The sequence below is a fragment of the Scardinius erythrophthalmus genome, assembly GCF_964197995.2.
Source record: "Scardinius erythrophthalmus genome assembly, chromosome: 21".
Classification (NCBI taxonomy): Eukaryota; Metazoa; Chordata; class Actinopteri; order Cypriniformes; family Leuciscidae; genus Scardinius; species Scardinius erythrophthalmus.
The window spans coordinates 27188242-27202562 of record NC_138241.1 but is presented as its reverse complement, the minus strand read 5'-3'; the positions used below and the strand labels follow the sequence as shown (position 1 = coordinate 27202562).

Below are 14321 nucleotides of genomic sequence, written 5' to 3'. Positions count from 1 at the left end.
TTCTTCTTCCTGACTGTTGACCCTGTCTGTTTCCTTGTTGTTTTTCTATTGTCAGAATTTGTAACACTGTTTTGTGCTCTGTCTAAATGCCAAATGAAGCTTCATGAGATGCACCTCTGAGCTATTTTAGAGAACTGTAATGGTGAAATAGTGAATAGTGAAATTGTTCTCACTACCTTCAATAGTGAAATTCAAAATTCACCTCCGCAATTCATCAATTCAGGACATGAAATGAAATGTATAGAAAATATGCTTGACAGTTTATGACAACTACAACCATTTTGCATTTAATGGCAAAGATATGGAAGCGTATTGCATTCACTTGAGGAAAAAAAATCTACTCTGTTTTTCTGAATTAACGAGTTAATTATCTCAGAATTACGAGATCATTTTTCATGGAAAAAAAGTTTTTGCTCTGTTTTTCTGAATTAATGACTTAATTATCTCAAAATGATGAGATAATGTTTTCTTGAAATAAAAATATTTGCTCTGTTTTTCTGAATTAATGACTTAATTATCTCAAAATTATGAGATTGTTTTCTTGAAATAAAAATATTTGCTCTGTTTTTCTGAATTAATGACTTATCTCAAAATTATGAGATAATTAAGTAATTAATTCAGAAAAACATCAATTTTTTGTTAAATAAAAAATATCTCTTAATTCTGAGATAATGAACTCGTTAATTCAGCAAAACAGAATAAAAACTTTTTATTTATGAAAAATTATCTCATAATTCTGAGATAATTAAGTCATTAATTCAGAAAAACAGAGCAAATATTTTTATTTCAAGAAAACATTATCTAATAATTTTGAGATAATTAAGTCATTAATTCAGAAAAACAGAGCAAACACTTTTTATTCATGAAAAATTATCTCGTAATTCTGAGATAATTAAGTCATTAATTCAGAAAAACAGAGCAAAACCTTTTTTATTCATGAAAAATTATCTCGTAATTCTGAGATAATTAAGTCATTAATTCAGAAAAACAGAGTAGATTTTTTTTTCTCAAGTGAATGCAATACGCTTCCGTACTAAGAACTAATGTTTTGAGGGGTAAGACTAATCAGCAGGGAACCAGTATAATATATTTTGATCAACATGACATAAGCAATTGATAATTTAGGAAACAGCAGGCAATTGTACATAATCGATTGCTTTTATGATGTGCACACGTGACTAAATGATGTGGAGGCTGAACAAGTTTTGAGAGTTTCAGTTATGATCTGAGAAATGCACCAAGGCGACTGAGAAAAACTGTAAACGCATTATGTTGTTCACATTTCATTCTAATATTAATATTTGGTCAGCATCTCGGCATATTTATGTCTAAATCATGTTTCTTAATGCATTACAGAGACAATCTTGGACCTATTAGAGTAGATGAGGTGCTCAGCAGCTTTGACAACACAGGAAATGTCTGTGAGTATCTCTTCTGTTCACGTTCAGACTTCAGTTGTTGCATGTAGGTTGTGAAACAGATCACATGGTGGTAATCGTGTTCTTTTAATGCAGTCTGCTATACTTTGATTATGAATATTTCACTGTAGTCTAAAGCTGAACATGACCTATAGCAGGCAGCAGGGGGTCCGATAAAGCTGCAGCTCCATGGCACACCAGAGGCAGGCACACTTGAGCCTCATAAGCACCTCATTATAAGCAACTTACTGACTCCTGCTGTCTATGACAGGGGGGTTAAAGTATATTATTCTTTCCTAGTGCATTAAATAGTCTGTGAAATGCACATTTTCATGTTATACACTACCATTTAAAAGTTTTGGGGTTAGTAAGATTCTAGTTTTTTTGAAGAAATTAATACTTTTTTGCCTTTGTAGTGCAGTATTAAAGTCTGTCCACAAATGTAAATGTACCTTCATGCCGTTCCATACCTTTCTTCTGTTGAACACAAAAGGACTTGTTCGGCAGATACACCGAAGACACACTTTTCTGAATCTGTCGCCAGTTATGGTTCTTTGTTGCGTGGATGAAAGAATGGCTCAGATGTTTTTATTTGAAAACATATTTAAAACTTTTTTTTTAATGCAGATTACTTGTTTTAGTATAGGAAGGAGACTGATCACATGCTGGTTTTTAGTAGATTGTGGACTGAAATGTCTTGAAATATTTGTCTCTTTTACTGGATTAGTGAAAAGGGGCAGCATAGCTCTCCTCTACGGCAGGGTCATCGCTTCTCTTTTCAGACCTTCCTCTCAACCACCCTTAATTGATCTTACGCATTGGTAAGCCCAAACATCTCCCCCATGTCCTTGTCAGCTCAGCTGGGCAGGCTCATTGTCTGCAAAGGAGGGGGGGGGGATGCCCCATGTATTACCCACCTCACATACCCAGTTTAAAATCCTTGTCTCAGGATTTGACAAGCCGAAAGGTCTCTATGTCCTCTGAGGCACTGAATGTGGATTAGCTATCCAAATGTATGGATTACGGTGATCCAACTTGTCAGGGTTGGAAGGGTTGATGGTGCTGTGGGTTTAAGTGCTGTTGTTTCCAGCAGGGATCAAGAGAGACACAAAAGGTCTTATCTGAACATGCTGGGTGGACATGAAGAGCTTTAGAGAGGCTTGTTGACCACTGGTTTGGATTCAAACATCAGTTCTTCTGCTGTCATATGTTTGGGTCAGAGTTGGTTAAAAACTAAAGAAAAATTTAGTTGTAGTATTCTTAATTTGGAATACTGATACTCATTTCAGAGGAGCTCTTTGCAGCCAGGTGATGTAGTTGACGAAAGAAGTTTGCTTTGGACCAATCATGAACTTCTGACGTAACGATTATTGGAATACATTTTACAAGTAAATACCATGTTAGTCTTTCTACTTCAAAGCAAGTTGACTGAGCATCTGCAACCGTAGTTTGATGCATGTATTATTATCTTTATCCGCAATAGACTTACACACAATACAGCAAGACGAAGGAAGGCGTCTGCTAACATGACATTAAAAAGTTACCATAGTAAAAGTAAAAACCATAGCATAAAAGTACCATATAGCAAAAACATGTAATATTGACATTGAGTTAATACATATGAAAACATAAACCAACACATTCTCACCTGTGAAAGGTTATCCCATTCCTTCTGGAATTTTCATTCTTGATGGGTTCACAACCAGAAGCTGCGCAATGTTGTGGCATCATTGATTCTTACTGTGAGTGATGCTGACTGTTCCAATATGGCGCGTTTGGAACGGTCGAATGTGGCAACTTCATATACATATCTGATGTTCACGTCCTTGGACTCGTAATTATGTTTCTCTATGGCAACATTATCAGCACACATGGCACTGATGAAGGGTTGAACCCGAAAACGTGTTGCACTCTTGCACTTTTTTTGCACTTTATTTGTGGCCTCTGGACAATAAAACATTTTGGTCTATATTCGTGTTTTGATCTTTTTTCTGATTTTTAAGTTCCTTTTGGATCTATACACCACAAGAAGATATTACTCATCAGTTTGGGACTAATGTTTGGCGCTATGCCTTTCCATCCCCAACATTATCAATGGTGAAATGAATCTGCAGCTGTCAGGTGGTACAAGTCAGAGCTCTTTGTTTACGTTAATTATTATTGTAATGTTATGTGCTTTGAAACATGATTTAAGGCCTTGTGTATGTGTAAAACTCATGTGTATCTAACTACACATCATACACTGTATTATAAACACCTGTGAAATAACTTTTTACCTTTTTAAGCTGGAAGCTGTATGTGTGGGATTCACTTAAAAGTATCATTCAGTAATCGAATTGCAAAGATCAGTGCGAGATTATGCTTTAGATCCAGTAGCTAGATGCTAGTATTTTAGGACACTGTTCTGTCCGCATTGGATGAAGAATGCATGTGTGAGAAGAGAACCGTTAACAGAACCAAACGTCATTGGGTATTTGTAGGAAACTCTCAGCCAGTCCAGCCAGGTTCTTTATCCTGAGTGAACATTCTTTATAGAGGTCACATGATGAGATGGAGGAACTGATCCTCTTTAAAATTACGACTTTCAGGCTTGCTAACAGGCAGTGCTCAGTCTCAGCAGGGTTTCTGCTGAAGACCCCACTATTGTAGTTATTACAAATCCATGTGTTATGGTGACTTTTAGAGCCTTTTCATAGTTAAATAAGTGTTATTAGTGTGTGTGTGTCTTTCTTTTTATGTGAATCATGTGTTTGTTTGTGTGCGCCCAATGGTCTCCACTCATATGCCCGTCTGTTCTACCCCCTGCTTGGGCAATTATGTAGATTGGGGGACCCGGTGTACTAATTGCTCAGATTGAGGCTGTCCAATGAGGCCTGGTTAGACCTGCAGAGGTCAGAGGTCTGCCTCTCCATCTCTGCCTTATTCTGCTCTCCTGTGTTGGTGAGAGTTAATTAACGCTGCTCTCAGACTGTTTACAGGACGGCTCGCTGACCAGACTCAAGCCCTCATTACTGCAGAACGGCCTGTTGAACGTGTGCAGACAGACAGGGTCCAAAAATTAACACTCGCCAAGCACCAAATGCCAACCAGAATTGTCCTTGCCGAATAAATAGAACAGTTTCTCGCCAGTTGGCTGGAAACTTTATTAGGAACTACCCGCTGTTGTAAGCAATGTGAACTATTCAGTCAATCAAATTAAACCGTCTACTACTAGTACAATTTTTTTTTTATCTCAAATGTGCAAAATAATGATCAATATTGCAAAGAATTTTTTTCATTTTATTTTTTATCAATAATAATAATTTTGGCCAATAAGAAATATTTATGGCTGTTCTCAGTTCACACAGCATTGTCAGTTTTTTTTTTAGGTTTATTTATTCTAACATATCACCGAAGCGGCATCGTATTTTACAATATGTTTTATTATTTATAGAGATATTTTATTTTATTGAGTTATAATTGTTATACAAAAACTGCAGATGTTAGTGACATAATGTCAAATACTTTATTTTCATAATTTTGACAAAATATTACAGCTTCAGCAATGTTAGGACAAGAGGCGGTTTTAACTTTAGGTGGCATAACATCTTATGCACAAAAGCCATTGGCACATCCGGCTGTCATTGGCATGTGCCAATTGAATCTAAAACTTGTGACGTGTGCTGATGGATTGCCGTATGTCACCATACAGTATGTTGTGGCACCTCCAATTGTCTTGTGACACATGCACTAAACGTGACATTTAATTAATAATACGTTTGTTGCTTTAAAAAAAAAAAGTTTATTACTTGCATCCTGGAGTTAATATTTACAACAACCATTAGGCTTCTCCATATGTTAAATGTCTGCCTCGTGGCCCATTGTATGTACTTATATTTATTGTACACATTTCACAAGTTTTAGTGGCACATGCCAATGAAAACCGGATGTGCCACTATATGTGCCACTAAGCAGAGCAGTATGTGCCAATGGCTTCTGTGCGTAAGATGCCATGCCACTTAATGTTAAAGGGTTAGTTCACCCAAAAATGAAAATTATCCCATAATTTTCTCACCCTCAAGCCATCAGGTGTATGACTTTCATCTTTCAGCCAAACACAATCAGAGTTAAATTAAAAAATATCCTGGCTCTTCCAAGTTTTATAGATAATGGCCGTACGCTAGTCTAGTTCCAGCGGAAGAGTGCTCTCTGGAAGCCAGTGATTATAGTTTATAAAGTTATAAATATGGATATTTTTCTTACAAAAACACATCACTATGCTTCATTAACCCCCTGGAGCCATATGGATTACTCTTATGATGGATGGATGCGCTTTTTGGGGCTTCAAAATGGTACCATTCACTCCCATTATAAAGCTTGGAAGAGGAAGATATAAAAAAAATATAACTCCGATTGTGTTTGGCTGGAAGAAGATAGTCATACACGCATAGGATGGCTTGAGGGTGAGTAAATTATGGGATAATTTTCATTTTTGGGTCAACTAACCCTTAAATACTGCTACTGGTTACGACTTTATACTTGAAACTTCAGGATTTTATTCTCAAATAAGGACTGTTTGAGAGTATTCCTTTTTCTATTTCACTTATACTATATCCATTTTTTAACGTAATGCTAAAAATGTGACTGGTAAATTTTTAATTTCACACAAAGTTAATTTTAAACCTTGTGTGCAAAAGTGTCCAAAAAAAAAAAAAAAAAATGGTGCTACTGGTGAAAAGGCCAAGAACTGCTTTCATGATAAAGCCACCAACGGGAAATATTGTGTATGTTTGAGTGAATCAGAACTGACCTGGACTCTGTGCTGAATGATAAATAACTGACCCAGATTAAAGTCATTATGGTAAGCATTATTATAAAACATAATGTTCTTTTTCTGGCTATGTGCAAGATGGCATCATAAAAGGATTTGCTTTTCTATATAAGCACGAGTATAAAAGCAAATGTTCTTAATCGTGGCTACAGGGGTCAGCAGTGGGGCGAGCTGTATCAGAGTTAAGAGATGTGATAAAGGAAACCCTGAGGGAAAGAAATTACAATACTAGACTTTGCAGGGACATTGTGCGGGGTGTAATGCCACTGTAATTACTAACATACCTTAGCAGCCAGGTAACACTTTTTCTTTTGTTGCAAAGGTCCCTTCTCGTCTGGAATTAGATGGGAGAGAGGGAGAATGAAGAAAATAATAACACCCTAGATATTCACACTCCGGACTTGTGTAATATTAGACATTTTCTCCATCATTTTTTCAAGTTTTCACCTTTTGAGGGGTTCACCTTTTGCCCGTCATGCATTACGTTTTTGACTATTCACTTGCCTGTGAACTAACTGGCCTCAAAGGTGAGGCTAGGCTTTGATGAAGTTCACACAATTGTTGTCCTAAACATTTGAATTACTTTGATAAAATCATGAGACGCCATGCTTTGCTGTGATTTTATCACAGATAAAGGGTGTTTAAAACTTTCCAAGAGCAACAGTGTGGCTGGATAGACACTTTCAGACTAACATCTATTTTGGATATCTATCAGGGGCAAATTTTAAGCTTAGGAGAGCAAACTTACACTTATGACACCAGCATCTTAATGTTAAATATATTACAGAGTTGTAATACAGATGCAATCTTTTTCTTTATTATTTCATTAATTAATCAAAAAGTCAAATCAAATGCCAAATCAAGCTCAGCCTTCTTCATGGTTGTTCCATCGTACCATGTCTAAAGAACCACGGTAGTACCATGGTACTTTTAAGCACTTTTTTGTTAGAGAACAACAGATTACTCATAGACCTCTGTTTCTCTGTGAATGTGCGTTTCTGTGCTCCCATTGGACTTGTATGTGATTAATGAAATGTAGTTAATTTGTCTCTCATATCTCTACCCAATCCATCAGACTGCACTTTTTTGTCATCCTATTGGTGCGTTTGTGGACCCCCTCAATGCTCGAACTCACCCTTTCACCTGTATTGAGTCCCCAGTTCCCACTTTGCCTAGCAACCATGCCAGGTCTCCAGCAGCCCTAATGTACTTGATGAAGTTTTAAAGCAAATAGATCATTTATCTGATTAGCATCTTGGTGGAGAACAAGCCATGTGAATGGCCAACTCTGACTCAGAGCTTGGGCAGCACTCCAAAAAACCTGACTCCCGGGAGGGATGCGTACGGAATGTATGTATGTTCGTCTGTAAAGCACTCAATGTAATGACTCTCACACACTTTTTTTTGTAAGTGCTGTCTCTTGGTTTACATGTTTGTTACCTAATTAACATAAAATTAACAGAAAAAAGCCTATTCAAAAAAGACATGGCATGTCAGTTACATGCCATGTATTATTTTGAATAGGCTTTTATGTTTTTACAAATGTTAATTTGAATCATTTATATAAATATTGAATATTTTAGTTTAATTTAAAACTTTATATCCTATGGTGAAAACCTGTTAAATAAACAGAGGTATTTATCTCTATATTATTAGACACTTAAATTCACCAACATTTAGTCAAAAACGGGTTTTATATATTTATTTTGGAATCACTTATTGCAATATATATCGCAATTTTATCTTTGATGCACTAATAATAACATTCTGGTCAATGCGATAAACTGTTAATTATTTTCATGTTATGGTTGATATTATAATTCTAGACAATTTTGTCATTCTAGACAATCTAAAATCAATCATTTATAAATGCTAAGTGAATTTAGGTATTACAACATTATGTACAATGAGAAAAATTTATATTCGTTTTGAGATTTTCTCAAGATTACATTTAACAGTGTTATTAAAGTGTTTTGTAAACTTTTAAGTTGGTGTTTAAATAATTGGTGAAGGTAATCAATGTAAAAACAGGAGAAATAAGCATGAACAGTTAAATTTGAAATGTCAGCTGATATATATCCAGTATCAATATTGATATTAATAAATCGGATGATAACAGATATTGTGTATCTTTAGTCCATTGTACCTTGACTAATATACTTAACCATAATTCACAAAAGTTAAGGTTGATAAGGATGAATCAAAAAAATCTTGTCTAATATGTTTGATGTTGTCAAGGTCGGTTCTGTGAGGTCACAGGCGTTGGTGAAGAGTGCTGAGTCGCTTAGTGTCTCGGTGACAGCTGATCGGGGGTTCTGGATCCTGAAATACTCCCCCCTCCCCAGCTGGACATGGTGCAGCCTGTCTTTTGTATTTGACCAGCCAGCCTGAAAGCTGGGGGCCAGTGCTGCTCTGAGGGAGAGCCAGTGCAGAGAAAGGGACCGAAGAAAAGGAGAGAAGTAATTACGTCCAGTCATTGAGTTCTGAAGATCCCCCCCCCAGGTTCATTACAGGGGCCCTGCACTGGCGACAAAACGTCGGCCATTTGGAGCGAAAGGAGCAGGAATGTTTTGGAGGAATATGACACCTCCAGATCCCAGCTCTGGCAAGAGAAGCAAGATTAAGAAGCCCACACCCCCTGCTTTTGGGTCGCGGCGCAGAGAAGTGTAGAAACGGGCTGATTGCTTGGCTTGCCCATTGTCTGTACTTCTTCATATGTACCGCAAGCCGTTTCACATCACTAGCTTTTCAGGACAGGACCGGACAGGACAGAGGCCCCACACTTTTGCTTTTTGTCCACTCTTATCTTTCTTTTCAAAGGCTCAAAGTAGAATTTTCTGTCTTAGAGTTCCCCCGAAAATGAAAATCATTTACTCACCCTCATGTTGCTGTAAACCCGCATGACTTTCTGATATATATAAAAAAAAAGCCCTCAGTGTTTTTTGTCCATTCAGTATTGTTTTGGACCCCAATGACTTTCATTGTATGGAGAAAAACAATTTTTTGATGTTCTGCAGAAGACAAAATGTCATACTGGTTTGGAACAACATGAGGGTGAGTAAACTTTCTGGCCAAGTTGTGAATGAATCTAGTGAATGGATACTGGTTCAACCACTGCTCCTCATTTCTGCCCTCTCACTCAGTTCGGAGCGGCCCACCTCTGTTCCAGCAGGTTGGTTCCTGTCTCATTGTCTTGGTGGAGCCATGAGGGGATGTAATCTTCAGTAGAAAGGAGAAGTCATTTATTAGTCCCAACCCAGGGGTTCATGCTTCACAAAACGTATTGAGGCTGTGCCGACCAATCAGAACGCAGAATTAGGGGAGTGTTGTGGGGGTGACGTTGCTGCTTCTTTCACCCACCTCTCCCTTCCCATCCGGCCCAAAAGGATTATGGGGGATTGATGTAATGCGGGTCCAGTGGCCAGATGATGCCAAACCTCCCCACTGAGCTTTTTAGGTGCATGTCTGTAAAGCCTGTCTCAGAAAAGAGCCTTTCAAATGTAACACAACTGTATGTTTCGGTAGAAACCGTGCCCATGATCTTCAAATATCTGACCGCCGTTTGAGAGATGCACTATTGTTTTGTAAGTACACTAGTACAAGAGCCTGCCAACACCCACCCCTTCTCTAGCACACAATCACATCACACTCTGTATAACAGTTTGTGGCACACAAAGATGCACACAATGATACTCGTACACACACACACACACCCACATTCCCTCCAAACAATCCAGTCGATGCTTTTTCGCTGCTTTGCCAAGTGGCTTTTTACAACTGTTCCACAATGGAGAAGCTAATTACTGTAGATTTGGAGAGCTGGTTAATTGATCGTGCTAGCGTCCTAATTGCATCTCTCTTACCTGGGGCCTCTGAAATGGCAGTGAATGCCTCTCATATGACCTCTGTGTTTTGACACAGTGAGAAAAACACATTGCTGAAACTCTTCAGAGCGATACTTGTGGAGAGAAGGCATGTTTATTTAGGTGTTTTTTTGGGGGGGATCGGCCATTTTTAAACCTCTCATGGTGGTTATATGGCGTATCTGCTGTAATTGTTTTAGCTTTATTAATTGTGCATCCAGTTGGGGGCACTCTCATACTTTACAAAACTGTTCTCTTGGCATTATCTGATTGGACAAATGTCCCCCTGTTATTTATTCAGTTTTTAAAAGGTCTAAAAAACACCTGGCTTATTTGTAATTCCACCCTCTTACTTTATAGAACTTTGTGAGATTGTATTTACCAATCAAACAAGTGACTTGCTGTGTTGTTCAAATTGTAGCGGCTAACTTGCTAAATTGACACTTCATTCCCCTCGTGATGAAGATATTAATTGAGGAGTGTCACATTACGTTGCATGAAGAGGTAATTCAGTCTATCTGCACTTGTTCTGTCACTCACTCACTCTCAATTTAACGCGCGCGCACCCTCGCTGCGAGTGTGAGCTGAAACCCATAGCGTGCTTCAAATTGGGGCATCACTAATCAATGCGAATCATTTAAGTCCATTCTCTCATGTGCCACAAAACCCAGCTTTTTAGCAATCAATTCAAAACAAGTGCCATCGGCCTTTCCAGTCTGCGGTACACGTAGCTATACGAGCGAGTATTCGTAGGGAACGAATGTGCGAACGAGCCTGAGCTCAGCAGGAATGCGCGTATGTGTGTGTGTGCGTCGGCGTAAGCGCATGCATGTTTTCTGCCGCTTTTTCTCTTCAGTTAAACGCCCGTCTACATTTGGATGTACTCTTGTGTGTATACAAGAGCTCTGCATCAGATTGAATTAGCCAGTATTGTCCTGCTCACTAAAAGGGGGCTATGCTATTAGCAACCTTTCTAAGGACCACCGCATCCTGCACCAGGCAATCAGATCACTCAAGAGCCTCTTTCCCCTGCCGTGACCTGGGCTCCGGGCCCGTGTCTGGTAAAGACCGCTTCTCTAATGTCCCTCTCCAGCCTCTACTAAGCCCCCACCAGCCAGCGGCGAGCCCCCTGCGTCCTTCACCTCACACAGGGGAAGAAAGACAAGGTCACGCACATGGAGAAATAAAGGAGAAATGATTCCCATTCAATTGAGGTGAAGCATTCCATTTAGCAGCTAGCCCCGGGCTGCCACCGGGAGAGAGCTCTAACTGGCCAGTGCATGCACCATGCACATTGCCCAACTGTGGGTGTACGTTATTTAGAGAGGCTTGCATGGCTCTGACAGGCTATTATACTGTAAATAATGAAGAGATGGGCTTCAGATATGAAGCGATCAGACACAAGCTTGTGGCCATGAGAGAGAAACTGAGAGGGTGTGGAATGGATCCGCTGTTGTATTGTTGTCTCCTTTGCCAGAGTTGGATTGATTTAAGACACATTATTTTTCACTGTCTATTATTAATAGACTTTGTTTTGTGTCAGTCATGGCCTAAAACCCTTGCAAAAAGTACTTTGATGGCATCAAGGTACAGTAATGGTATCTGATGATAATGTCATGGTACTGAATGACTTGCATGTTCATTTATACGTCCATATGGTATTGATGCGGTACAAAGAATATGCCCAAAAATCTATCTCTATTGTACCATATGGGTTAATCTCATGAAAACACGTCCATGTGATATTTCACACCAAAATTAAAAAATTTAGACGCCTGCTTTTTTTTTTTTTTTTTTTTTTGCATTGTGACATTTTCATAATAATGAAGCATGTTTTGTTTGTCTGGACATTTTTTTGTTGATGTAATTTCTACTTTTTTTTCTACCCGTTATATATTATTTGTTACAGTAATACTTGATAATGTATTTAAGCAAAAAACAAAATCCATATATTAGCATAAAACAAGGCAGTGCATCAAATACTACATGATGGATTAAATTTTAGTAAATAAATTATATCTTGTTTTGCATTTAATTAATGAGATTTTTGTTGTGTAACATTTTTATTAGGAAAACAATGTGACCGTGCAAAAATGCTGAATGGTCTTAAAAATAGGCTGTTTTTTTTTTTCAAAAAAAAAAGAATTTAATTTGATCTTTTGTGAAATATTACGTTTCATGAGGTCCCAAAGCCATGGTAATACTGTGGTACTTTTTAAGTGAAACGTTCTAATTGGGCTCTAGGAATCAGACTCAATTCAGCTGGTAGAGGAAAAGAGTGAAGGAGGGGTAGATGGGAGGAAAGATTAATCTCGAGTAGACACACTGCTGCTCGTCTGGATATATAGAAGTTCATTATTAATATTGATAGAGATGGACAGTGAGAGAAAAGGTTGAGAGTTGCACAGTATTGGCCTCTCTATCTAACACACACACACACACACACACACACACACACACACACACACACACACACTCTCACACACACACACACACACACCGGGTCAGTAATAACAGCGGGCAGGCTCCATTACTCCCACAGTCGGAGTGTTAAGTGCTGTCCTGGTGTCAGTGGAAGATCAATGGCCAGTACTGTGTCGCAGTCAACGCAGCCCTGCCAAACAGCCCCAGGGTCAGAGGTCACTCAGCCAGACGGTCCAGAGGGCGTGCCGGCCCTTAGGGGCTGGCATCACCACAGCGACCCATCGATACCCAGGCGGGGCAACAGAGTGCTAATGCCCTGCTGATGGAGGAGCTCCCTGCCCCCGAGGACCATTAGAGAGAAACACACAAACCCACGATGCATTTACACCTCACTCTTCTCGTACAGATACGTACATGCCGCTGCACAATAAAAGAGTGACCCGAGCGCATGATCGCTTGCCCTGAGCATGTCACCTCTGCTGAAGTACAAACTCATCAAAGACAGGCGTGCAGTCTATTAATTTGGTTTGTAGACTGTCTGAGTGACAAGTGCATTACAGATACTCACAGTTATTGATCAGATGCCCATATGGCCAATCATTCCTTCTACTTTGCACTTCTATAGAGGTGTTTTGTCAATTATGATGTCTCACACATTAACACCTATAATTAAACACAAAAAGGGGTATCCAATAAGTCATTGTTGATCATACTAAAACAAAATATGCATTGACCACATTGGAATCCGGGATTCAAAATTAAATTAAGAACATTTATGTGTGTGTATGTGTATATGTGTGTATGTACTTTTTTGTTCAAGAGTGTTTAGGTGGGTGAAACATGTAGCTGCTGGTCAATACAGAGACTCCGGTTATTCTCTCCAAGGTCATCATTGCTACTGGAGTTGTAATGGCACTCTAGCCCTCTCCACTCTCAGCCTCCATCTACCTGCAATCTAGTGACCCCAAGCACTCTACCTCTTCTCACTCTCTCATCTCTTTCATTCCATTTCATATTTCGGGTAGCATTTTATTCCTTTCTGCACTTTCTGGCGATGACCTTGTGCTTAGAGCCTTCAAAAGCATTCGGTTTGCTCTCTTCTATTTTACAGGATACAAGCTTAGAACGTCTAACAAGTTATGTACAATATATACTCTCTGGCCACTTTATTAGGTACACCTGTTCAACTGCTCGTTTTCGCAAATATCTAATCAGCCAATCACATGGCAGCAACTCAATGTATTTAGGCATGTAGACATGGTCAAGACAATCTGCTGAAGTTCAAGCTGAGCATCAGAATGGGGAAGAAAGATGATTTTAGTAACGATGAACAATGTGCATGGGTGCTTCAGAAATTTTCACACACAACCATCTCTAGAGTTTACAGAGAATGGTCCAAAATGACAAAATATAGTGAGCGGCAGGTTTGTGGGCGAAAATGCCTTGTTGAAGCCAGATGTCAGAGGAGAATGAATGGCCAGACATGTTCAGCTGATAGAAAGGTAACAGTAACTCAAATGACCACTTGTTACAACCGAGGTCTGCAGAAGATCATCTCTGAATGCTCAACACATCGAACCTTGAAGCAGATGGGCTACAGCATCAGAAGAGACAACGGTGTCACTCCTATCAGCTAAAAACAGGAAACCGAGGCTACGTTTCGCATTGGCTCACCAAAATTTGACAATAGAAGATTGTAAAAACATTGCCTGGTCTGATAAATCTCTATTTCTGCTGCGACTTTCAGATGGTAGTGTCAGAATTTGGCATAAAGAACATAAAAGCATGGATCCATCTTGAATTAGC

At 38.9% G+C, this 14321-nt stretch overlaps 1 protein-coding gene across 1 annotated transcript in view; it reads left to right on the top strand.

Moving 5' to 3' along the window:
- camkmt (calmodulin-lysine N-methyltransferase) overlaps positions 1-14321 on the top strand; it is a 103166-nt gene that overhangs the window by 1636 nt on the left and 87209 nt on the right. Inside the window, exon 3 of the mRNA XM_081351149.1 lies at positions 1357-1421. Within this exon, the coding sequence (XP_081207275.1) occupies positions 1357-1421 (65 nt within the window). The remainder of the gene's footprint in view (positions 1-1356; positions 1422-14321) is intronic.